General features: G+C 41.6%; 1 protein-coding gene across 1 annotated transcript; it reads left to right on the forward strand.

Annotated features, from left to right (window-relative positions):
- The first annotated feature begins 3,254 nt into the window (after positions 1-3,254).
- Positions 3,255-25,587, forward strand: LOC146636058 (adenylate cyclase type 2). The gene is made up of 25 exons (XM_085350691.1): positions 3,255-4,151; positions 6,792-6,989; positions 7,189-7,350; positions 9,351-9,500; positions 10,234-10,388; positions 11,745-11,856; positions 11,974-12,101; positions 13,628-13,786; positions 13,868-14,027; positions 14,821-14,958; positions 15,107-15,132; positions 15,278-15,331; positions 16,158-16,221; positions 16,331-16,428; positions 16,529-16,613; positions 17,178-17,315; positions 18,341-18,418; positions 18,747-18,922; positions 20,872-20,956; positions 21,066-21,224; positions 22,470-22,616; positions 22,733-22,840; positions 23,034-23,148; positions 23,381-23,505; positions 25,453-25,587. Exons 1-25 carry the CDS (start codon positions 3,255-3,257, stop codon positions 25,585-25,587), a joined length of 3,852 nt encoding a protein of 1,283 aa, XP_085206817.1.
- Positions 25,588-26,263: the final 676 nt, after the last annotated feature.

Genomic DNA, 26,263 nt, shown 5'->3' on the forward strand with positions numbered 1-26,263 from the left:
TTGTCCAAGCATTTCACTACATATCGTACTGTGTATGACTGTGTACGTGACAAATAAAATTTAAAATTTGAATTTGAATTTGAATGATTCAGAGGTCAGTGTGAAGTGATTCAACAAATAGCAGAAATATTCCTCTGAGAGGGGTCAACAAACAGGCTCTATGTATACCTGCAAGTTGGTGCAGTGATTTCGACCTCTTACATCTATGCAATGAAACAGCTGTGATGTTTTCCCCTTTCGTTGCATATTTTTACTCCTTGTGAACTATTTGTACCTCCCATTTTCTCTCTTTTCCTACATCTTTGCTGTTTCTGCTGAGCTATACTGTTTTCATCATATATTTGCGTTTCCTGTTGGCCACTTTTTGTCACCAGTTTTCCACACAGTGTACTCTTTTTTGCACTGTTTTCATCTCATGTCTCCAGTTGTTTTGCAGTCTACAGTTACAAAAGAAATAGAAGAACCGTTTTTCTGACCAAAGAGAAGATCCCATCTGAGTTTCTGCATGAAGTGTGGGTTCAGTTTTGGTAGCTTTTGTCTCTAATAAATGAAACCGTAATTTAAAAACTGCTTTTTTTAATTACTTGTTATCTTTGTCTTATATTAAAACTTGATTCGTGATCTGAAACTTGAAGTCATGATAAATATGGGGGGGGGGGGGGGGGGGGACCCAAAGAAATCGGGAAGATCACAAAAGCTAAAGATTAGAATCAGCAACTGGGGGGGGGGCATCTGTGAAATCCACACAGGAGTCAGAATTCAGTTATTTTAAACAAGAATCCAAAATTCCAGAGCTGAGGTTTGCTTTGCTGAAAACAGTCCAGGTTCACTGCAGCTCTCTCATTAGCTAATATCACCTCTAAAACCCCGAAACAGCGTCAGATCTTCAGCTTCCACGCAGGATCGCTGAGGAAAACACGACACACCTGCAGCCTGACCTTTGACCCGTCCTCCTCGACAGTCTCTGCCTCTCTGTTTACCTTCATCATATTTGCATAGCTGCTGCTGCCTGACCGGAGCGCTCGTCCTCGCGTGCTCACACACGCCCCCGCCCCCGCTCACCTGCCTGCCTCGCGCCAGAACCAATCCAGCGGTCGCTCGGTGCGCACAAACATACAGCAAGTTTCTGACGTCTGTTCTCGAAAAGAAAGGACTAAATTCACAGGATATTTTTCACCTTTTTTATTTTATTATTAATTTTTGTGAACTTCTGTGAAAGTGAAGCCTGCGTGTGAGCGCTCCGTGGATGACGGAGGAAGTTACGCGTAAAGAGGGAAATGAGGTTTACTGTGTGGGGGGGATCTAAGGCTGTAAGTGACAGTGAGTGAGACGTTAACATCATTAAAAAATGAGGTAAGAATCTCACCTGTCTTTCTAACACACTGACGCCGTTTAAATCGAGTAACTGTAGCGCAGATGTTAATGCGCAAAAGCGCCTTTTTTCCGCCTTGACGCACAGTTCACGTCGCCGCTTTAATTTATTACAGTTAAATCGGTTTTAAAGCGACAATAACCACCCAACAAAAGCAAGAGCCGCACGTCAAACGGATAGACCTATTTTAAACTGTTCTCACTCCTTAATATTTTATCCCTCTCGTTTTAGCCAATTACTAGTTTATTAAACTCTGACAGATGCTTCCATCATCCATCAGAAACAGAGACAGAGGTGGCTTTGTTACCTTCCCCCTTTTATCTTTTTTGTCTGAATTTGCTTTTAAAGCTCTCTACAAACTCTGATTTCCAGGTTTTCCGTGCAGGTAAAATCTCTCTGTGAGAGGCTCTTTCTAAACTTCACCAGCTGCCCTTGAACTTGTGCGAGAAATCCTTAAATTGTGGGACTTTCTTTGGCTTGACCAATGATTTTTAGTCGCCAAAGTCAAGACAGTGGGTCGAGTTTGTGGCATTCAGCACACAGAATTAAGTTTAAAATAATTTTATAACGAGATTTTTTTTGTATGCTTTCAAATTGCCTTTCTTTGTTATATAACCTAAAAAAGGTGGTTTAAAATGGCTTTAAGTGTCCTGTAAGTGTTAAAAAAGAGATCCTGTTTTGTGCACTTTATTAAACTGTCAATCTTAACTATGAAATAGTCTTTTACACAGTTTTGAGAACCTGGACCAGGTATCTGCATTGATTTTCTTGGAAAGCCCCTTCTTCTTTCTGTAAAGTGCTTCACAGACACAGAATAGAGTAGTGAAACCAGCAGGCATGGGAAAAGGACCACAAAGTAAGAACAATAACTGCGCTGTCTCTGCCACATGAGCAGACACAGTGCTCCTGTGTTAGAGAGTGAATGAAAGAAACCACGCTGTTGTCATTCAATCTCAAAGTGTGCGGCTTAAAGCTGACCTCCTGCGCCGGGTGCAGGTTGGTCAAGGTGAGCGGTTTGAATCAGATGAATTACCGGGTAATCCCTCCATGACTCTGCTATTAAATCTGATATCTGATGTTTTTTTTGCAGCAGACTGGACAGATCAAAAGAATATTTTAATCTGTGAATTGATGGGGACTTGGAAGTGGCAGTCATGATGTTTTGCACACTAATCAGATAGAGTGAGGAAAGGGGAAGAGGCAGATCAGAGCAAACCACTGCATCTAGGTGGTGGCTTGAAAAAATGTTTCCAATGCTCAGTGAGTGCGTCAGCTGCGTGTCATTCCAGTACACACCTGAACAGGGTAACAGTGTGTTACTGGGGAAGTGCCTGCAGCCAGACTAACAAGTTTTTTTTGCATAATGGGGAAAGGACTAGAAGAAGTCAGTCATTAAAATAGCATTAAAACCGAGGGCAGGTACAAACTGAGTGCGCGTGTTATCAGGCTTTGGAAGCTGAAGGTGAAGGCTTGGCTTGGTTTAACCTTTGCTGAATGTGTGGTCTTTCTGTCTTTTTCTTGTTGACAGGGAGACCCTTCTTCCCCCCAGTATGGATCAGAGCTCATCTAAAGAGGTTATCTTGCAGTTTAAGATTCCTTATCGACAATCTTTGGGTCCGTAACACATCCAGAGGGAGCGTCTTTAGCCTCATCGCCTGACTTGCAGAGTGCTGAAAACAGAGGAGCTGGACTCTCTCTGAAATACTCTCTGACTCTTCTCCTTGCTGCTCAGACGTTAACAGCATCCGACAAGGGAAAGTAAAGACAAACAAACACTGTTCTAGTGTGTTTTTGTCATGCAGAGGAGCTGACGGGCACAAGGGGAAAAGCAAAGTGACAGGTTGGCAGACTGTGAAAGCCCTCGCACTCACACTGGGTCACCATGCCAGACGAGTCCCGAGGCATCCAGGACGAGGGGAAGCCTGGAGCAGAAGCTTCGCAGCTGTCCTTGGTGCCAAATATTGTTGTCGTCTCCAACGACGGGGAGGGCAAAGTCAACGGGCGCAACATCATTGAGCTGGAGGACTTCACAGACAACTTAAAGCGCTCTGCTAAAAGCAGAAATGGTAGCACAGGCAGCCTTGTCATCGGAGGCGAGTCAGGACTCAGTGCATCCCAGGTTTCCGTAGAGGTGGGAGTGGCCAAGACTGGACAGGCCCCCGAACCAAACAAAGCCAACTCTTTGGTGAGGGGAGCAGGTGCAGATCGTGATAAGCTACAAAGTGACAGCAGGGATTCGATGCAAAAGAACAGCTGCAGTGATTCGGACTACGGCAGCTCAAAATCCCTTCCCGGTTACGGTGGCGCAAGTTTAAGCGCTGATTCCTGTGATGAAGAGCTGTCTGAGCTCGATGGAAATGTATTCGAAAAGGCTAGCCGGATCTCTCCCATCAATCTGTCTGAATCCAGCTTGAACACCTCTCAGCTTGAGCAAACCCCTAAAAACAGTCATGACAACTATAGCATTGATTCTAAAACTGACATAACTACTAAAGCAAAAACGAAAAATTCACTGAGTGGAAGCTCGCCAGAATTACCCAGTGTTTCCCCCAGGGCCAGCCAATCCGGGGACAGCATCGACATCAGGTGGGCCAACGAAGATGACGACCGACGAAGCAACCTGTCCAGGCAGACTGTGATAGAGGGCGTGTGCTGCTGCTATCAGGCCACCCACAGGGCTTGTCTGCAGTGCGTGGAGGAGACTCCGTTAATGGTGTCTGGACTGGTGCTGACATTGGTCTTCAGTTTGGTCATTATCATCGTCCTCGCCGCCACAAGGGTGAGAATTAAAGTGAACACTAACCAGCCATGCTTCAGTTTGGGAAATGCACCCCACTGAGCACCAGAGGTCCATTTCCTGGTCCCTTTATGTCTGATTTTGATGCAAGAGGGAAGTAGATGTCCACATCACACACAGTTGCTGTTTCCAAAATAAAAGAACGTGGATCTGTAGTTTCTTGAGTTCAAAATTTGATTGAAATTGTAGATCAGACAACATAATCAGTATCTTATTCTTACCGTATTCAGAGTTTTTTCTAGTTTTTGCTATGTAACTTTGCACTGTCCACTTTCTGCTGTAACAGAACAAATTTCCCACGTGTGGGACTAATAAAGGTTATCTTATCTTATCTTATCTTAACGCAGAGTAGCCTCATTGATGGCTATTTTAGTCCAAGTTTCCCTGGGCAAGATACTTCACCCCAAAATGCATCCATCGAGGTGTGATAGGCTGAGAGATTAAAAGTTCTTAGAGTTCAGTAAACAGTAAAGAGCTCTATAACTGTGTGTGTGTGTGAATCTGACTTCTGTTGCGCAGATGGTTGCCAGTAGGTGGCCTGTGACTGAGACCTAAAGCAGCAAAACATAGCCAGCATATAGAGTCAGATAAGTGCAAGTCACGTAGATGCCAAAGAATTAAAAGAAAAGATCAGAACTGCCACTTTTGAGATTATCAACATGAGCGTAAGCAAAGGAGAAATCTTACAGCCAGCGGCACCAAGAAAATGGAGGATTAAACCTGTTTCACCAAAACGCAACAGCATTCCTGTTGCGCTTCACTTAGACCACGTCTTCTTACAATTGCAAGTCACTGTTGTACATGAAAGCCGTACATACAAGTATTACCTGCCTTTGAAAAGTCTGTTTTAAGTACTGTTTTCTGTCTCTAAAAAAGGGTGATCTGTAAGAACCGGTTGCTATCGTATCAGACGATACAATAAAAGTAAAACATCAAATTATCTAAAAAGCTAAAAAAAATTATCATTTTCAGATAAGATCATATAAGTTAAGATATCCTTTATTAGTAGAGGTGGGAATCACCATACATTCCTCGATACGATATTATCACAATACTTAACGCACGATATGATATTATTGCAATTTTTTTAAAATATTTTGCGATATTCAGATTCTGTACATAAAGGTAAACTTTATCAATATTCATTTTATCTAATATCAAAGTCTCACACTCCAACTTAACTCAATGCAACCATCTGGTACAATTATAGCTATTCTGAACTATGCAATTTATGAAAACTATGCAGCCCCTTCAGCAACTGAAGAATTTGAAAGTAAATTAAAACAAAATATAATTTTACATTAAATAAAAAAGTTTTAAACTTAATTAAAATAAAACATGTCTTAAATTAAAATAAGTAAACTGTCGTGTTTATTGCTGCCATAAAAAAAGTTAAACACATTTGGACAGTGAAGGAATGTCAGGATTCTTGCTCAGAAAAAGGATCAACATGCTCTGAAGTCAGAGCATGTTCCAGTCCACAAAAACTTTTTTTGTAACAAAATATCGATTTCTGCTGTCCCTGTATTGATACATTATTAGCAAACAAAATATCACGATACTACACAGTATCGATTTTTTCCCCCACCCCTATTTATTAGTCCCATAAATGATAGGTAGATAGGTACATTCATATCATTACAGCAGTAGATTGGACAGAGCAAGAATAAATAGATCCAGTATAACCAAAGAACAATAATATTATACAAGATAAAATGTACATATATGCAAGGTAACATTTTCGCTAATGGTATTTACAAAGGCTTCCCTTTATATCTAAATTTTGGGTGGGGGGGAGAAAGTTGATTAATCGCCTTTTTAGGCTTGAACAAAGGCTTTCACTCGAGCTTATCCCAAACATTCACTATTCACCTTTACCTGCTCAACAAGTTTTCTGTTTTGAGGTCTAAAAGACATCTAAGAAGTTAAATAAAATATAATCACATTTTGCTTCTCATTTATAGCCCAGCTAAGTATATAATGACAAAGGAGAAAGCACTTCTTTTCATTGTGCTCGTGAATTTCAATTCACTTTATGTTCTCTGAAACACATAAACCTACATTTGAGTCATAATACTGTCCAGTCTTGTGTTTGCACAGCAGTATTTAGTGCTAACGCTAGCCGCACACTGCATGTGCATCACCAAGCTAGCATGCTAATCTCCCTCCTGTTTAATTTATAAATACCAACTTTTAAAGTGGATAGATGACCATAACCCTTAGTCAAAACTAATATTTCCATTTTAAAAATAACCAATCCTCCCTGTCATTGTGAAAATTAAAATACCTTTACTTCCTGTGGCTGAAGCAGATTAAAAACATGGCACCACCTGTTTGAAGCTGAGCCCGGCTTTCACGTCTGATGAATACAAGCATTTTAATTTTGCTCCTTTGTGCTAAGCAGGCAGGTGTTTTTTGGATATAGTAAACAGCAAAGTAAGCTCTTCCAAATGCATTAATATTAATAGGAAGTGCTCCTTTCCCTGCCACTGTTAATGCTGTGCAGGAGTTTGTGCAGGAGCAGACAATTTAGTTTTCTTTTAGAGCATTTTTTAAAACTTTCAAACAGCTAAGATGTTGGTGACATTAAAGCACTATTTCACTTTTTCTGTCGCTTCACAGACAATAAGCGAACATGTGGGCGCTCTGTCCATTGTTAGCATTGTTCTTTGCCTGAGCACGATGCTGCTCGTCTGCCTGCCCTGGCTGGCCACGGTGAGGCGCTGTCGAGGAGCGCTGGCCCTCTTCGTCTGGGGGATACTATACATCACTGCGATGGTCTTCGTCTTCACGGGCGGACAAGTGACAGCGTGGGAACAGGTGAGTCCCAATGGTCCTGAGCACAGATAAATGGGAGGGTTACATCAGGATGGGCTCCGGTGTAAAATCTGCGCCAAATAAACGTACACATCTATCCGTGGTGGCAACTCCTTGGGAAACAAAGGAGAAGTTAAAAGTGAAAAGACGCCCAGGACAGCTGGGATAAGCTCTAAACTGCTGCATGTTTCTTTCTTCTTAGGTTGCGTTCTTCCTCTTCCTCTCTCTCAGCGTGTACACGGTGCTGCCTCTCTCGCTGGCCTGGGCCCTCATGGTCGGGATAGGGACCAGTGTTTCGCACGTCATCATCATCAGCGTCTACGTTCCTGTCACCAGACCAGAGACACCAGATCTGGCTGTGCAGGTTCACACACATATCATATTTGAATATATTTAAACTAGTTTCTAACGGCACGAGGGTCATGTTAACCTTCCTCTTGTGACGTTAATTGTTTTTCCCTATTTCTTATTAATGAAAAGGGTTTGGTCGTGCTGAAATTATAATTGGTGTGTGTGCTTTGGAAGTTCATATGTAAATTTTGGAGAGATGCTTCCTTTTGCATGAGCCAGAAAAGAAAAAAAACAAACCTCAAATTCAAATAGAGTGATACAGCGGTATCAACAGGGCTCAGTTACTTTGGAAAAATGTAAATCACCTGTTGTTATTATTAGTGAAGTCATAAACACATGCAGTTGTGGTCAGATGTTCATATTCACTCATCATGTGCGTGACTTTTAATGATTTCTTTTGGATTTTCAAGGGTCAGATATAGACACACCCCCCACTAATAATTGGGTTACTGTCTCTTGACATGTTGGGTCTTTTGATATCCATCAACAAGCTTCTGGCATAATTCTGGCTAGATGTGTGACTACTTATCTTGGCAGAATCACTAGAATTCATTTAAATAAGTTGGTTTCCTGGCACAGACCCGGCTTTTAAGCATAGTGAGGATGGGGACTGGCAGCGGCTCCCGGGCCTGGCAGATCCCCAAAGAAGGCATCCCCTAGAAAGCAGTAATAACTGTGTGTTACGAAGGTCATGGACCTCTGCAGTAATATAAGTGGTAGGCCTGCTAGCGAAGATAAGTAGCCCCTGGCCTCAATAAGGTGGTCGAGGGGACTTTTGAAGGTCTTTCCAGAAGTTTAATGTTAGCCTACTCTATCGGATCCAAAACCAGTTTTTATGTATGTTTGGAAATCTCAGTATCTAGGGTTACTTCATGTCAAGTTGTTTGTAAGTGGCTTAGCGGCCCTTCTGTTTTGTTTGCTAGTCTTTTGCCTCATGTACATTGTGTTTAGTTTTCCTTCCTTTCCTGTCCTGGTTTAGGTTCATCTGGTTCGTAATTGCCCTGCTGTTTGGTTTTTCCCGATAACTCTCGTGTCTATTTAAAGCCTTTGTTTGCCTGTGTTTGTTTTACTGTTTTTCCTCCTCTGTTTCCTGTACATTGCCTGCATGTTTCCGCATTTGGATTTGAGGACTTTGTTTTGGGGGTCTGGGATTTTTCTGCTTCTGTAAACAAAGGTCAGTGTCTGTTTATTCAGCTCAGCTTTTGAGTCTGTATTTGGGTACGTGCTTTGCAATTCATAACAGCCTCATCTGACAAGAAAACTTTTCTCTGGATGGCATTTGGCTCGTCCATGTGGAGAGCTGCAAATTCCTGTCGAGATTGAAGCAGAGGCTTCTCCCTTGGTCAACGCCCTCTCAATCCATGATGTAATATTGGCTTCAAACTGTGGACAGTGATGCTGGTGTTCCAGCAGTTTCCACTTCATGTTAGTCTTGAGCCTTGGTGGTTCGTGGGTTATTCCTGAACATCCGTGGGTCTTCTCTCAGGTCTTAGTGGTGACACATCGGATAACTTGTACTTACATAAAATCATTTAAACTGATGAGCTTTTGTAAGTCTACAATCTTTCCTTCTCAGATCTTCTCGATGAGTTCTATCAAACAAATCATTTTTATGCTGCAAAGAGAAACTACCAGTTGGAGTCAGTCATGACCACTTACGAGAAGTTAGTGAGAAGACACTGTAGAACATATTAAATGTTTAAGTGAGTGCATGTATATATTTGAGCCTCTATGTATACTTTTAAGCAGTATATGTTCAACCTTGTCCACCCTGGACAAAGAACAGCTCAAAGAAATCATTAAAAGTCCAAAAATTGCCACGGCATTCATTCAAGCTCATGATCCATGGATCAAATCAAATTAAATGTGTTTGTAAGCAGCTGTGCAGTTTGCAGTTCTCAGTTAGTGAAACATATCTCGTGATCTGTGTCTCTAATTTTCATATAACAGCGCATATGAGAGGACGGCTTTAAGTATAAACACCCCCTCTCCTCTGACTGTTTCTTCTCTCAGCTGGTGGCGAACGCTGTGCTGTTTGCATGCGTGAACGCCGTGGGAGTTTTTCACCTGTACAGGACTGAGAAAGACCTCCGGATATCCAATCAGAAGCGAGAGGAGTTCAGCGCCATACGCTCCCAGAAGGAAATAAAGAAATATCAGCAGGTCAGCTTCTCAAACAGACGTGACTCACATCAGGCCCACGAATTCCTTTCAGACCCGTTTCATTGTCGTTTCATTTGGGCAGAGCATTCGTCCGCTCTGCTTACCTTTGTTTAGCACATTGCAGTTATTTGCTTACATGAATGACACAAAACTAAAGTATCTGACCCCGCCCTTTACTGATTTTGGCTTGGAGCGTTTTATTGCCTTTAATGAAATATAATTTTGTTTCGATGTCTCTTTCGCTGCCAGCGTGACGAGCCAGAAAGTTAATTTTCTTCGCTCCTGCTTCAAATTTCCGAAATAAAGATACAAGAGTGTGCTTTAATCCATCCTACAGCTAAAGTAGTAAAATAAACAAATGAGATAATTTGATAAATTAATCTCTCCTCCATTCCTCTTGGGGGCAGCTCATTTAATTGACTCGTATGTGTAATCGCTCTCATTAAAGTCCTCTTTATGTGACACTGTATGCTTTTCTTGCTATTACTCCAATAGATTAATCATTCACTTGTCTGAAGTCGAGCAGCGTATATAATAGGCGAGCCTGAATGGGAACCATTTACAGCAAGTAAACAAATAGATGAAACTTGATCCACCGAGTAAACATGGCAGCGCTTCAAGGAGGCTTTTGATGGCCATCTCTTTCTTTTACAGCCATTGTGAACTCCTCACCCACCTTCTCTACACACACACACACACGTAACCCCCGTCCTGTCTGTTTCCCCGGCAACAGGAGCAGCTCCTGCTGTCCGTGTTGCCACGGTACATCGCCGTGGAGCTGAAGACGGAGGTAATAAGCAGGCTGTCGAATCCCAAGAGCGACGACGAGAATAAATCAACTTCAAACAACTTTCACAGCCTGTATGTACGGCAGCACAGAGACGTCAGGTGAGCATCGCCGGAGAAAGTGCTGATTGTCCTTTCGTGATGTCGACTGTGATATCGTTCTATTATTCATGTTTGGTGGGATTAACTATCTCAAGAAGTACACAAAGTCCTGAAAATGTAAAAATATGCAGTGAATGACATCAGAATAAGAGATAGCAGACATTTTCAAGCAGGTTAGTGGGGCGGACTCGCCGGCTGTACACACGTGTACCAAGAAAAGACTTCAAAAGTAGGAAATCAGGAATGTCAAGCTGACTTTGCATCGTGGGACGCAAGCACTGATCTTAAGGGGGTCAGAAACTCTCCTAAGAAGACGTTTAACTACTCTTTGAATCGCTGACATACCTTAATATAAGAAAAAGAAGGTTTACATGACAAAGCAATGCTTCTGTAAGAAATCTAATAGGAGTAAATGTGTCAAATATCAGAAAAAGCTCTGGGTGGTCATTAATGAGACTGACCCGTAATTATAAAACAGAAGGTTTTTGTTAGCTGACAGAAAAGCTGTAAAACTGATGAAAATACAGTTAAAAGTGGGTCAGATTCGATTGGCGTCTTTACCGGCCCAATTCCGGCACACGGCCCTTATGTTTGGCACGCCTGTATTAAATTGTCTCAAATTCAGGTGTGGACGGGTGAGGTCACAGTGAAAGTTTCCAGCACACGGTTCTGCTGTTTATACCACCCCCCCCTCCACAAACAAATGTAGTAGTAGCGTCATCTGTTTGTGTCTGATGTCTGATCAAATGACATAATGCTGACGTGAGAACAAGGCCCGGGCCCCTTCCTGAAGACAACACAAACACAGCGCTGTGTTTGTGAACCACTTTGATCTAGAGAAACATAATCATCTGTAACCACATGGCACCAACTTTGTTATGGCGTCATATATGTGATATTTACGTTGTTCTTTAACATTACCGCAGGGTGCTGTTAGTTCAGACTTACCAAATTATGACCAAATGTACAATCTACACATAGAAAGGTCTATATTTAGATTGTACAATAGGGCTACACCTTTAACATTTACACACCTGTTCTTATGTGTGTAAAAAGAGTTTGAGTTAGCTGATAAGGTATCTTAGCAGTTTTATCTAAATGCTTATAAAACATCCTGATTTTAGCTTGGTAGCAGGCTAACACAGTCTTGCAGTGCACTTGTGGAAACCTCAGAGGTGACGATGAAGGCAGTTTATTCGTTAGTCGCCAGAAATGGGAAGGTGTGAGGGTGGCGTGCAATGATTATGATGATTAGAAAGACTTTAAGGCATAGAACAGATCCTTTAATGAATGGATGAGTGTCAGTTAATAAGGCTTAAAGTAAAGTGGTGTGTTTGTCTGTGTGGGTTCATGTAGCATCCTGTACGCCGACATCGTGGGCTTCACGAAGCTGGCGAGCACCTGCACACCCGAAGAGCTGGTCGCTGTGCTCAACAAGCTCTTCGGCAGATTCGACGAGATCGCCAAGGTGCAAATACCAGCTCACCCACCCTGAAATAACCCTTTCATTTCCCCACAAAGACTTGCTTTGTGTCAGCTCTGACCTCCCGGACTCACTTTCTCGTCCCTTTCTTTCCATATGTAGAGGAATGGGTGTCTTCGCATTAAGATCCTGGGGGATTGCTACTATTGTGTGTCTGGTCTGCCTGACCCCATTCCCACCCACGCCAAGAACTGTGTTAAGATGGGGTTGGACATGTGCACTGCCATCAGGTCAGTTTATCTCAAGTTATTTCAAGTTTTACTCATATGTATTTCAGGCGATTTTGTTTTTCTCCACACATACAGACGACTGTAAGAAAAAGAAATGTGCTTTACGTTTGTTTAAAACGTCTGACGTGCCAAAAATAATTTTCCATCTGAGTGAAGCACGTCGGTTTTGTGAATTTGCATGTGATGTACCCTGTTTAAGTTCCTCTTTGTGCTTGTTGCGCTCATATTCAAATGTACGACTGAAAGCAGACTTTATCCTGCTGCTGGGAGCATACAGTGGCAACTATAAAGAGTCCATAATACACTGGTGCTGTTTATTTCAGTGAGGTCTTGTGTGATTTTGTCCCACAATGTTCATGAAATGTCAAAATATCTGGCTTTGTTTGCACGGTTTTGCTCACATTTGGATAAAAATAGGTGTATAAATTTACATTACAGTGTCATGTGTCAGTCTGATGGGAAGATTAGTGATTGACATTAATGATTGGGGGTTATTTTAATAGTCTTTCATTTTTGATTTCCCCTCTAAGGCATAAATTAAAAACAACATTTTGTACAGAAGCAGCTTCTACAGGGCGGTCAGTGTGGGTTATTGTTTAAACGAACGAAACGTTAACATGAGATTATAATGTTCTTCCGCTGCATCACCATCTTTTCTTGTGTTTCACTGCACAAACAGGGGATTGCCACTTCTGCAAAGTATTTGCAGCCCTTTGTTTCTTATTTTTGTTGCTTTCATCATTAGCAGTTCCCAAGAACAGAAGTTTAATAAAATACAGTGTAAAAAAAATAGAAATGGAAGTAGAGAATAACAGAACAGAAGTTTCTTTTTTTTTTAAACGCAACGGAAGAAAAAAAAAAAGGAAAAAGATAAAACACACACAATGGATGTTTTAAAGATAAAACACAAAGGAACGGAAGTGCTGGATGTTTTTGATTTTTGATTTCTTCTTATTTTCCTTTCTTTTGTTTCTGGGTTTGTCTGTCTCACTGGCTCCTTGTTTTACTTTGAAGGTTTGCTTTTGCATGTGACCTGATCTGGTTTTACTTTCTATTCCTTCCTCTCCCGTTTCCCCCTCACTCATTGTTGTCACCTGTTGACTTGTCTTTCCGTCTCTGCCCTTTGTTGAGGTCCACAGTGGTGCACTATGAGATTAACGGCTCAGCGAGCTGTGTCGAGCTTGACGTCAGAGTTTTCCATGTCAGGAAAATTGCTCGTTTCTGACCTAGCTAAATCACCATGGTAACTGATGCTGAACACAAAACCTAGTCTGGAGCAGGTCCGGAGTTTTTCCTTCCCACTGTCACCAAGTGCTTTCAAATATGGGCTGTCTGATTGTTGGCGTTTTCTCCGTATTATTGAAGGGTCTTTGAAGCAATGTATATAATATATATACACTTATATATATTGTTTTATTTGTCTTTTGGTACTTTTTCTTATCTTCTTAGCACTGTGGACGAAACAAGGCCAGAAATGATCAGGGCTGAACTTTACTGATTTGATTCATGCCTTTGTCTCCCTGTAGTAACCTGCGAGAGGCAACCGGGGTGCAGATCAACATGCGAGTAGGCGTTCACACGGGCAACGTGCTCTGCGGCGTAATTGGCTTGCAGAAGTGGCAGTACGACGTGTGGTCAGATGACGTCACCTTAGCCAACCACATGGAGTCCGGAGGTCTCCCTGGGTGAGAGACGCTTAAAGTCAGTTTAAACATAATGAAACTCTGAGCTGTGTGTATTTTATTATTTCTACTGTTCATCTATAGGCGGGTCCACATCACAGAGGAGACGCTCCAACATTTGGACGGAGCGTACGAAGTTGAGGATGGGGACGGGGGGAGTCGGGACCATCTTCTGAAGGGCAGAAAAACATACCTGGTGATCGACCCCAAGAAGCCACACCGTCCTCCCAGGAGGCACGGACTGGTAGGTGTCTGCCCATCTATGAGGCACGGGTCAGGTATTTATATCAAACAAATGTGAACTTCATCCTACTCCTTTCCAAGTTTATAAACTATGTGGTAAATACAGATATTCACAGAAGCTGTTTGGTTTTTTCTTATACTTTGGTTTTCAGTTTACAGTGTGTTATGTTTTTATTTTATCAGTCAAATTTTTGTAGTATTTTTGATCCCTGGTAACCTTATTAATACCCACATTAAATTTTCCTGTTAAAAATACTGCAGCCAATCAAGCTGAAACACCTTTCATTTCCTCGAACCTTGGAAATCCCAACCTCTGACTTCAAATAAAACACGTGTTTGTCTTCTTGTGAATTTCTTTACAACTGCGGGGAAATCATCTCAAAAGGACTCGTGAAAATACCATCACTGTTCCCGCTCACTTGACCCGCGACTAAACAAACTTGTGACACGTTGTCTTTAAAAGGCAGAAGGTGCCAGATTGAATCTTTCGAGTGTTTTCTCGCTCTAGTGCCGCGCCAGAAGATCAAACATGTTGTGCCTCATTCCATGTTAGGAATTTCAGCCGTGTTTGTGCCCAGCTTAAGGAATCAACACGTTGCTGTAATATGTAATTTCACAACAGCAACCACAATGTAAACCGTTACGTGTAAAAAGGGAAGCTGTTAGATTAAAAGCTGTTAGGAAGATGATAGTGGTGTCCCCTCTGGAAACCCTCTGTTGCGTGTATTGTAGCTGTTAGGAAAATGAATCACAGTTCAAATCATGTTAAGCTGTAATATTTGCCCCAATTTCAGCCCAGCCATCTTACACCAGGGGAGAACAGGCAGCGAGCGTCACTGCGGATGTCTCAGTACCTCCAGTCCTGGAAGAGCGTCAACCCCTTCGAAGGCCTAAGCAACCCCGAGGCCAGACGGCCCAAGAAGTCAACCACCGTACGTATCTGTGCATTTGTGCTGTTGCTGCTTAGTTTCTCCCTCAGAAATGCAGCGTGTCACATCACCTCCTTTGCTTGGCCTCTAATCAGCGTTTCATTATTAACTCCATTGTGTTTATCTTTGTTTGTTTGTGTGATTGATTCAGGAACGCCCGGTTTCACAAGATGACTGGTTAGTAAAAGATCACCAAAGATCACTAGAGAAGTCATGCAAAAAAGCATTAGTTGTTTATTCAAGTTTAATAGAAATAAATAGAACAATAACATCCATCCTTTAATCCCTGGATGTGTCTAACATGTTCCTCTTTCTTTCCCAGTTTGGTCATTGATAACAGTGTTAGGGGATCGCTGGACACGCTGGACATTAAAAGGTAAGATTTATTGTTTTTGTGCTCCTGTAGAGTTAAAACGGTTTTAACAGTCCTCTGAAAAACTCAGCACACCCCACGATTCAGTCGCTCGTAGAACTTTTTTGGTCCACTGTTCTTGGCAGTGAGGATTTATTTATGCACAGTCAAGCATTTGTTTCAGGTTGAGGTCTGGACTTTGCTTGGGACCAGTGTTGTGTTGCATCAACCAGTTTCAGCCAGGCTTTAGGTGACTGATAGATGGCCTCAAATTTGACTCTAGAACACTTTGGCAAACAGAGGAGTTCACGGTCGACTCAGCGAGCACAAGTTGCCCTGTGGTTGTAAAACAAGCCCAAATCATGACCCCTCCACCACCGTGCTTCACAGCTGATAGTCTGTGTTTGACTGCGCTTTGTAAACCTAACCTGTTCATTTTTGAGAGAAGAGGCCTTCCATACATGTTCAATCTTTTTCTAACTGTGCTGTCATGAACTTTAACATTTAACATGCCAACTGAGGCCTGTAGAGTCTGAGCTTTGTGCAGTTTCTCTGAACATAGCACAGTCTGACCTCGGGGGTGAATTTGCTGTCAGATCATGTCATTGTGTTAACAAACACCTGACTGCTCCAGAGCAGCAAATTAGGTGCTCTGACACCTGCTGATGTTCAGTTAATTAAGGACATTTGACATTAACAGTGCCTGACTCCAACCGTACCCTCTTAACTCCTGTGGACGCCGTGGGGGTGTATGTAGCTTTTCATTAAAATTAATTTAAGAAACTTGATTTGTTGAATATTTCTGGCTTCTGTGATTCGTCCTCTGATTGTTTTCCAATCTTTCACTCAGGAAGAGAGCAAAGAAGCTCAACTGTTTGACTCTGCTGTTCAACGATATCAACTTAGAGAAACAGGTAGATTCATTCAGGTCAAAGATGAGATTACTGGACTTTTAAGCGCCTTTAAGGTTCTATTGAGCATTTTTAAGCCATTTACACTATTTTTTTGTTTGTTTGTTTTCAGTTCCGCTTTTCAGAAGTGGAAGGTTTGCACCACTCAATGAGCTGCTTAGGTTTAATTTTCGTCGCTCTTTTCACCGTCCAGATGCTGGTCTCTAAGACGTGAGTAATACTGTTTCCTGCTTGCCGTCTCACAAGCGCACACGTCTTTTATTATTTGGGGAGAAAGTGGTGTGAACTATGAATTTTCACTCTTCCACAGGAACTTCGTGATGGCGGTGTCCTACGGTGTGACCTTTGCAGTGATGGTGGTGTTCTTGTTCATTGCTTTCACTGGATACTTGGAGGTAAACAAACCCAGGCGGGCTGTGTTTAATACATATCAACAGGTGATCCGCCTTTTATCGACAGTCCAGGTTTCAGTGTCAGTGGTTCTTCAAATGAAGAGAAAACACACGTACGTGCACCTGCGGTATGAACGGTCCAGGTTCAGGGTTGACCGACGGCTCCAGAGGAACACACAGGAGCTTTTGCACATTTAGTCCTGCATTTTTTATTTTTAATACAAGACAAAAGCAAAGAAAACAATGAAAACCAAACCATGCACACCCCCAATCTTATACCAACTCTCGCTGAGACACATTTAACACGCCTCTGTCCATCTCCTCAGTCCGTTTCTGCACAAGAGTACCCCTTCACTTTTACCGAGTGTTATCAACGTTATCATCTCACTTTAACTCTGAAAAGAGCAGCGATTTAAATTCAGTTTAATTTAATTAAATAGTGCTTCACAGTTTGGATGGAAAGTGCAAACGTCTCAATATGCAGACACTTGTTTATGCACAGTTAAAGCAACTAAAATCGCTGCAAATAGCTTTATTAAGATAGCATTTTTTTTTATTGTTTCACAGAAATGGCGTTCCAAGATGCCGGTGGGTGTCCAGTGGATATCTGGGCTATCCCGCGGCGTCGCCACCAGGGCTGTGCTGCGGTTGTTTGTGATCATTATCTGTGTGCTCATCACTCTGCTGATGGCCATGCTCAACCTTGTAAGTTCCTTCATCGGTCGTTCTGCCAGTAACGTCTCAGAGTAAAAAACAACTCTCTTTTTGTTTCATTTTTATTTATTTTTATTTTTTTAAAGTGCTCTTGACCAACAGTTCTCCAGGCTTCCTGAAGTTCTTTCAAAGTTGGACATCGGGCGCTTTTTCATTCATTTTCAGTCCAGTCGTTTTACTTTTAGAGGACATTTTCTGTTTTCTACTAGCAGCTGGTCGTAATAAACACATTTGTTCCCATTTCTTTAGTTGAATCTATTAAAAATGTGAAAGATAACTCAGTCTGACAGACATAAAAATTGTGTTTTTGTATCAACAAGGTTATTGCCAAAGAGCTGAAAACCTGCTATATCTCATTATAATGAGTGTTACCTTTTTTAAGGACACACTGGACACCAGCAGATGATCCTTAGAGAAAAAATCCACCAATCTACTTTTCTCTGCATATTTCAGAGTGGCCTGTTGTTGTTGGCAGTCTAAGGCACACCTGTGCAGTATTCGTGCTGTCTAATCAGCACCTTGACACCTGTGAGGTGGGACGGATTATCTCGGCAAACGAGAAGTTCTCACTAACACAGATTTAGACAGATTTGTGAACAGTATTTGATAGTAATGGGTCCTTTGTGTCTGTAGAAAAGGTTTCAGATCTTTAAGTTCAGCTCATGAAAAATGGGAGCAAAAACAAAAGTGTTGTGTTTATATTTTTGTTCAGTGTAGAAACAGTATCAGCCTCCCCAGAACTCTCCCAGATCTCAACATATGCCCTATATAATGTATTTCAAAGCACGTTTGCATCTGTTTCAGTAAATCACTGCAATTATTTCCTATATTCCTAACAAAATAAAAAGAAATTAGGGGTGACTCAAGACTTTGGCACAGAATAGCGTTTAGCTATAAATTCATTCAAAACAAAACAGTTTATGGCTAAATAATTATTGATCTTTTGTAGATTAACTAAATGGGCCTCTTTACTCTGTTATATCTCATTTACTGTTTTAACTTTAAATTTCTTGCAGCACTTCCTTCCTGGAAATAACTGCACCAGCATAGCCAACACCACAGTGTGGGAAAGTTTGAAACTCCACACGCTGCCTGTGAGTAAATAAATGCTTCACTGCACCTTTATTACATGTTAAATAATGTACTTTATCATTTCTTTGGGGCAGTATGATAGTTTGTTAGATTTCTTCATAACATTGTTATCTATAGATCTATGTGACTTGTTTTTTTTGTCTCTGCACAGACTTGAACGTTGCTAAAATACTTGACATTTAGCTCCTACATTTCTGAAAGATATTTGGCCAAGAGAGTTACATAGCTGCTTGAACTTATTGGAACATTTCACTCGAAGTATTCCAAGTCACGCCTAACCTGTTGTACTCACATATTTCTCCTGCTACCTCCCTCTGTCCAAACATGCAGTATTACCTGTACTGCTGCCTGCTGGCCATGCTGGGAGTGATTGTGTTCACCAGGACGTGCATGTCTGTGAAAACACTGCTGCTCACGCTGGCTGTCGTGGTTTACCTCGCCCTCTTCCTCTATGTTTTCGAGTCAAGATCAACCTGCCTCATCGAACTGTTTTATAATGGTTCCAAGTGAGTACATTTCACTTCTCCACATATGGAAAAAGCCAACGCTGATAAACAAGCAAAGCACTCGCCTCATTCTCCACATTTCCCAGAGCAATGGTTACAATAACTTTGCAAGGTTCAAGTCCTCCAATATCTCATGTTTGTAGCAGATTTTAATAAATAGATTTCAAAAGGCACTATTGCATCAGTTGATACCATAGTGTCTAAATGAAAATGAAAAAAATAATAAAAATAAATATGTTTAAAAAAATAAAGAATTGTAAAAACGATCAATAATAATAATAATAATAATAATAATAATAATGAAATGCAAATAAATAAATAAACAAATAAATAAAATAAAATGATAAAATTTAATTATAAAATAAATAAATCTTGAATGAGTTTGAATCTTAACCTCAAGGTCAATCTCAGGTTTTCAGAAAATGCTGTGAACACGATGACTGGGAAGGAACGATTTTCAAATAACAGGACATGAGGGGTGGTGGTTAGTATTTTTAAATGTTGGCAACCACATTTAAGCTGTAAATGTGATTTTAAAGACAGAACTTTTCCTCTTATGTTAAACTTTTCATGATAAATAAAGCTGCAACTAACATCTACATGTGTTTTCATGTGTCTTTTTAAAAAGCCAAAAATGAAAGAAAAGTGTAACAGTATTTTACTAACACCCCCCAGCCCCACCACCACCACCACCCTCCCCTCCACAATAAGAATAGTCTAAGCAGACAAGCCCAGACCTCCCTCAACCCCCAGGCTGCCTCCTCTAGTCTCAGTTTATCTAGTGTGACACCCTGGTGTTCTCAAGCTGGCTGACAGATGTAATCTACAAACAAAACACTTCATGTAGGAAGCATCCCAGTCAAATACCTGAACCACCTCAACTGCCTCCTTTTATGTGGAGTATTGGGTCTACTCTGAGCCCCTGAGCTCCTAACTCTGGGGCTACGTCCACACTCGCCCGGATAGATTTGAAAATCCACACTAGCGTTTTCAGTCATTTTCACAGAGTTGTGCGTCCACATTGAAACGGCTAAAACGCTTACGTTCCAGTACAGCGCATGCGCAAAAGCGAGTGAGAATTAAAGAGTTTGAAAAGCTATCCGGAGCATGTACAAACTGATGTTAATCTTTTTTAGGGCTGTCAAAATTGAGAGCAATCAAAACAACTGCTGTATAATGCCCTCCGCTATCTTTGTTTAATTGGTCACACGACGGCATCACATGACTAAAATGCGTCATCGTTTTAGAAAGTTTCCATTTTCGAGTGTCCGCACTGCGACGGGACAGCTCCGTTTTCAAATGTATGTGTTTTCGTGAGCGTTTTCGAAATGCTCGATGTCAATGTGGACGGGAGGCCAAAACTGAGAGAAAACGATGCGTTTTCAAATGAAAACCCATTAGTGTGGACGTAGCCTAAGTCCTCCACCCTTTTCCAGTTGAGAAGCATGACCTTTTTGAAAAAAAAAAAGGTAAACACATCACCAGGATTTTGGTTTATAAATGATCGGACACAAATCAGCCGCTCCACTTTAGAAGTGTGCTGCTAATCTTTAATAGGGGGGGTCTTAATTATCCACTTCAGCTTTAAGCTATTTGTTTTAGAACAGCACTGAATGTGGACGAGCCTCCACAGGAAGTAAAAGTGTGCAGGGAGAGGGTGTAGGAGATGAGGTGGAACTGGGCCATAGTGTGCTTTGCCAAGCCAAAGTGTTGGATTTCCTACTCTTTGTCTACCTCTGAGAGTCCAGATTGTGAATCCTGGTCTGGAGTTTCACATCAGCATTACTTATTCATCGGCTTTCACTCCACGTCGACTGAGGCCCGCCTGGGGGCGCCGGCCGCATCGGCTGTGTGTGATACAAGACACTGGTCTTTGAACATATGTAATGGAAACATGTTAGAAGCCTGCACGGTTCTACAAATAATAACATGCATGGGATTTTCCACAGGCCCGGAGTCCTGAAGGACCCTCAAATCATGTCTGGGATTTGGCTGTCCATCTTTTACATTGTATGCATCATACTGGCCAGACAGGTGAGTGTGTGTGTTTGTGTGTGTCCGTGTGCAAGAAGTTCTTTAACAAAGGAAATGCCGTGCATGTCACATCCGGGTTTAAACCAATGCTTCTTCGCTTCTCTCTCAGGATGAGCTGAGCTGCCGTGTAGATTTCCTGCTGGAGCGCTGCTTCAAGACAGAGAGAGATGAGATGGAGACCATGGAGAACGTCAACAAGCTCCTCCTGCAGAACGTCTTGCCACTCCACGTCGCCTCTTTCTTCGTGGGCAAAAACATCAATAACCAGGTAAGTAAGACATTCCCAAGGTGCACAGCTTCTGTCCTTTATCTGTTCAATACAGATCCAGTTGGAAACAAGCCTGATATTCATATTTATCTTCCACTGTGTGACATTCCGAGGAATTTAATGAGGAAATATGAAAGTGGGTGTGTAAGGAGGATTTGCAGCACCACATTTTTGTCCTTGGAGCTTTGCATGATTCACAGTTCAAAATAATTCTTATTTATCAAGAACTGCTCGATTGAGGCAAAAATCAGTTATCCCGTTTGATTATTTGGCACAATTGAACATAGATTTAAGGAATATTTTTAACAAACCGGCACGGTGGTACAGTGGTTAGCGATTTAGCCACACAGCAAGAAGGTCCTGGGTTTAAATCCACCATCTGGTCTTTCTATGTGTGGAGCTTGCATGTTCTTCCCTCTGTGTTAGCTCTGTGACAGATTGGTGACTTGTCCAGGATGTACCCTTCCTCTCACCCTGTGGCAGCTTGGATAGGCTTCGGCCACCCACCTGCAGCCCTGAATTGGATAAATGACAGAAGACGGATGGATTGATGGGGAAAAAAAACTTTATTTGAAAGCCAAAAAAGAGAATTTAGGTTTAAATCTAGTCGGTTGCACACCCCTATATTTGTCTTTTGGCTTTGGTGCAGCTCCTCAGTTCATCCTCTATCAAAGACAAGCTGCTTTATCTCTGCCTTTAAGCCAGTTTTCTTCTGATTGGCTGTCCCCTGCAAACAGAAGGTTTGTGAACGATGGGCATTCTTGGCTGAGATGGCCATATTACGGATGTCCACTCTGTTTGACATCATACAGTGAAAGAGTAGACGACAATCTCAAAAACAGTGCTTAGAGTGGTTTTAATTCTCATGGCCTTTACTTGTACATACTCTGACCTCGTGTGAATTATTGGTTAACAGCACATATTTGACAGGAAATAAAGGGAAAAAAGTTTCTGCTTCATATATTTTTCTTACTATTTGTACCACCTCAATCATTCAGTCAGCCATATTTGAGAGTAGTTAGTCTGAAAACACTGTGGAGGGAAAAAAAATCAATGATTTTTGGATGTTGAGTGAGTTGAGTGTTGGCACCAACACGCTAGTTTCCAGTTATGAAACCTTTTTGGAGTTTCATGTGCAAAAAGCAGCAGAACAGGTTTGACTTGGCTCCTGCATGCAAATTGGATGAAAATAGGCTTATGCTGGAATTATTTTTTTAATCATAATTTTATTTTACATCCTTTCAGGACCTGTACAGTCAGTCATATGACTGCGTGTGCGTGATGTTTGCATCGGTGCCTCAGTTCAAGGAGTTTTACAACGAGACGAGCGAAAACAAAGACGGCCTGGAGTGTTTGCGATTCCTCAACGAAATCATATCAGACTTCGATGAGGTATGAGGAAGCTGACGGTGTGAAGTCCTGCTGCTGTCAGCACCAGCCTGCTGGAACGTTTTGTCTTTTCTGCCTCTTTCTCACTCTCTCTTCCTCTTTGTGTCTCTTTCACGCAGCTTCTTTCAAAGCCCAAGTTCTCCTCGGTGGAGAAGATTAAGACCATCGGCAGCACCTACATGGCCGCTGCAGGGCTGACACAGTTGGCTCCGGGGGATGAAAGAAAGGTTTGTGACCCTGAAGTCACAGCTTTAGGTTATTACCTGCAGGTTGCACACAGGATGACTGACATACTCAGGAAAGGAATTTGGATTTGCAAATCCAGGCTTGCAAAGCCGTCTTCTGGTCCACTTTTAAAGTGTAAACAAACTGCACACGCTCCCTCTGACTGAATACTGTGATCTCTGGCTCCCCCTACAGAAATGTGACATGTCCTACAGCCACGTGCGCTCCATGGTGGAGTTCGCCATCGCTTTGATGGCCAAGCTAGAAAACATCAACACACACTCTTTTAACAGCTTTAAATTGAGGATTGGTGAGTCTCTGCAGAAGAATAATGCAGATGTTACAGATTATTTATAGTCTGGTTATTTATTGTTATTTTCAGAGTCGAATCAGAAGTTGCATGATGTCTGTTTATTTTTCATTTTTATAAACAGCTAAATGATTTAAAGAAAGACAACACGGGTGCATGGATGGTGCTGATCTCACCTCCTCAGACAGTCTTGATAACCCTGAAATAACTTCTGTCTGCTGTTCACCTTCAGGGATCAACCACGGCCCAGTGATTGCAGGAGTTATCGGAGCCCATAAACCTCAGTATGATATTTGGGGGAACTCTGTTAACGTGGCCAGCAGGATGGACAGTACAGGAGTACTGGACAAGATCCAGGTCAGTTTTGTTTTTTGGAATATATCCTGAGTCTGTTTCTCTCACCAGTGTTTGATGGATTTGGTGTAACAAGCCTATAATATGATAATAAAATATTGTATGGTGGTTTATTGATGTTTGTAAAGGCATTAATGCATTATTAAAGGACGCCAGTCTGATGAAAGTTTCAATATTGTTCAGTAAGATAAGATAAACTTTATTTACTGACTCTCAAAGGTTAGGAAAGTCGTTTGTTACAGCGGCTACAACTCAAACACGACCTAAAATAGCTTATAGAAGAAGAACAAAATATATGGCTCAATAAAATGACATAAGGACACAATACGACAAAACAAATATTTCAAGGTAAAGTTCTATTAGATAGAAAAAAAATCTAATAAAATTTTAATGGAGACTATTTTTGTTGTGTGTTTTTTAGGGGTATTTTTAGTTTTCTGGTAAGAATGCCACACAACAACACTACAATAAATGTAATGGTTTTCTAGGCCTGCAACTTCTTCCTTTGTCCGGTTTCCTCAGTATTTTAAGGACATCCCGCTCATCAGGCTGAGATATGCCAAGTTTTCAGCCAATAGCTGCCTGTGAATCACCTTGTTGGTCCAAAAACACTATTTCATGTATGTCAAGCTGCCATGTGCTGGTTGTGTGAAGCAGGCAAGAGAGGACTCAAGCGCAGACTCATGGAGGCAAATAATAAATTTTTTAAGTTAATAATAATTTATTGCAGAATATCAGACAATGCAAAACTAACTAAAACTGGAATGTACAAGTAACTAAGCAGGCAGGCAGGCAGGCAGAACACACAGCAGGGAATGAAGGAGACGCAACACTGGACAGAGGGAGACAGAGGCTTAGATACACAGTACAACGACGAGGGAACAGAAAACACATGGGAACACAGCTGAGACAAATTAGACATGACGAGACCAGGGAAGCTAAAGTAAGCACACTGAACATGGAACATAAGACCTTCACAATAAAACAGGAAATGAAGGAATGCAAGACTGACACACGAGTTTGACAGAGCGGAGGAACGGCAGACAAAGGGGGGACATGACGGGCTGGGGGAAACGTAGAGTGGAACGCAAGAAAAACAAGACACAAGAGGGAATCTAATAATCAAGGAACTAAACAGAGACTACTAGTGAACCAGAACATAAACCATAATACAAAATATTACCAAAACACAAGAGACTCAAAATGTAGGGTCAAATTGACCCAGAACCATGACACAAGCTATGCTATCTTTGGCTTTTTTTCAATAGATTCAACTAAAGAAATGAAAAACAAATTAAGTGTTTTTACAACAGGTTGTTAGTAACAAAGTGGCTAAATTTGGTCCCTTGCTTTTTGTTTGGGAGCCTTTTTTATGCTTGAAGGATTCAAGCATAAAAACAACAAACATTACTCTTAAAAGGCAAAAAGAATGAACTGAAAACGAGTGAAAAAGCAGCCAATGTCCAAAGAAAACTTTGAAATACCTTCATAAAACCTGGAGAACTACTGTCCAAGAGCATTTTAAGAATGACAAGAAAGCTGACTCTTTGGAAGCAAATCTAAGGCTTTAACATCATACTGTACCATGTATAGATAGATAGATAGATAGATAGATAGATAGATAGATAGATAGATTGATAGCACCATCGGGTTCTTGTTACAATAAGGTCTTGATGTCTACTCCCCTCGTCATTGGTTGGACGTGCTGAGTGACAGGACGTGGTCGGATTCATATAATCGAATTAACTGGGGTCAGGACTTTTCTTAATGTGACTCCAGCACAACACCATCTTTTCTTTCATACTGAGCTGTGAGCTCTGCCTTGGCAGCTCGTTGCCTCTTGTGCTTTTCTGTTGCCTCAGGTGTGTTTTTTTTTTTGGCACAGCAGCTTAAAGATGCCTGGAGAGACATATAACCTAACTCTTTTTATTGTCATTTTCTGGCTCGCAGGTGACCGAGGAGACGTCCCAGATGGTTCAGACTGTGGGATACGGCGTCACTCTCAGAGGAAAAGTGAATGTGAAGGGGAAGGGGGAGCTCACCACCTACTTTGTTAACACGGATCACACGTCTCCTGATTTCTGATCAAGCCTTCACTGCAGGCCACGGCCCAGACACAAGCTGCAGGTGCTTGTTGTTTGTCTGTAGCAGCCAAGCTCACACTTGCATGACTCATTCTGGGGTTTTCTTTTTTTCTTTTTCCACACGGAGAAACACAATCAGTGTGAAGGACTTAAAATAAAACACCACTGTATGTTCAGCCAGGCCGGCAGTCATTATAGACACCTGCACGGCCTCTGTGTGATGTGACAGCAAAGGTCAACACCCGGCAATCATTCACATTCACCGAAGAGAAGCCACCTCAGACTGGTCAAAGGAAGGTGCACAACTGCGAGCAAGCAGCCGAAAGCAGGGAGCTTTCCACGCATGCTGCCTACTGTTTCTGTACTGTATCTGTGTTTCATGTGAAACTGCTGCAGACACTTTTCATTGTATTATTATCAAAACATTAAATGAAATATGCTTTTTTTGGTACATTGGTCGTGGCTGAATCACACAGTACTCGTGTATGAAGTTAGAAGGTACCAAAGATCACTGCTGTTATATGAAGGATCATATAGGATTTACATTTAGAGGATTTTATTTTAGATTATTTATGTTTTTCACTACAGACATTTAGGTTTTAGCTCAGATATCTTTACATTTTTCACTTTTTTTTTTTTTTTTTTTACTGTATTGCTGCATTTGCTGTTTTCTGATA

The sequence above is a fragment of the Diplotaxodon limnothrissa genome, linkage group LG3, assembly GCF_057381915.1.
Source record: "Diplotaxodon limnothrissa isolate DT_005_m linkage group LG3, D_limnothrissa_male_GT1.1, whole genome shotgun sequence".
Taxonomy (NCBI): Eukaryota; Metazoa; Chordata; class Actinopteri; order Cichliformes; family Cichlidae; genus Diplotaxodon; species Diplotaxodon limnothrissa.

Excerpts from the sequence above, each read along its gene's own strand:
- LOC146636058 (XM_085350691.1), top strand. The coding sequence starts at position 3,255 with ATGCCAGACGAGTCCCGAGGCATCCAGGACGAGGGGAAGCCTGGAGCA. Across the intron at positions 12,102-13,627 it reads GACATGTGCACTGCCATCAG|TAACCTGCGAGAGGCAACCG; the intron begins GTCAGTTTATCT and ends GTCTCCCTGTAG. Across the intron at positions 13,787-13,867 it reads GAGTCCGGAGGTCTCCCTGG|GCGGGTCCACATCACAGAGG; the intron begins GTGAGAGACGCT and ends GTTCATCTATAG.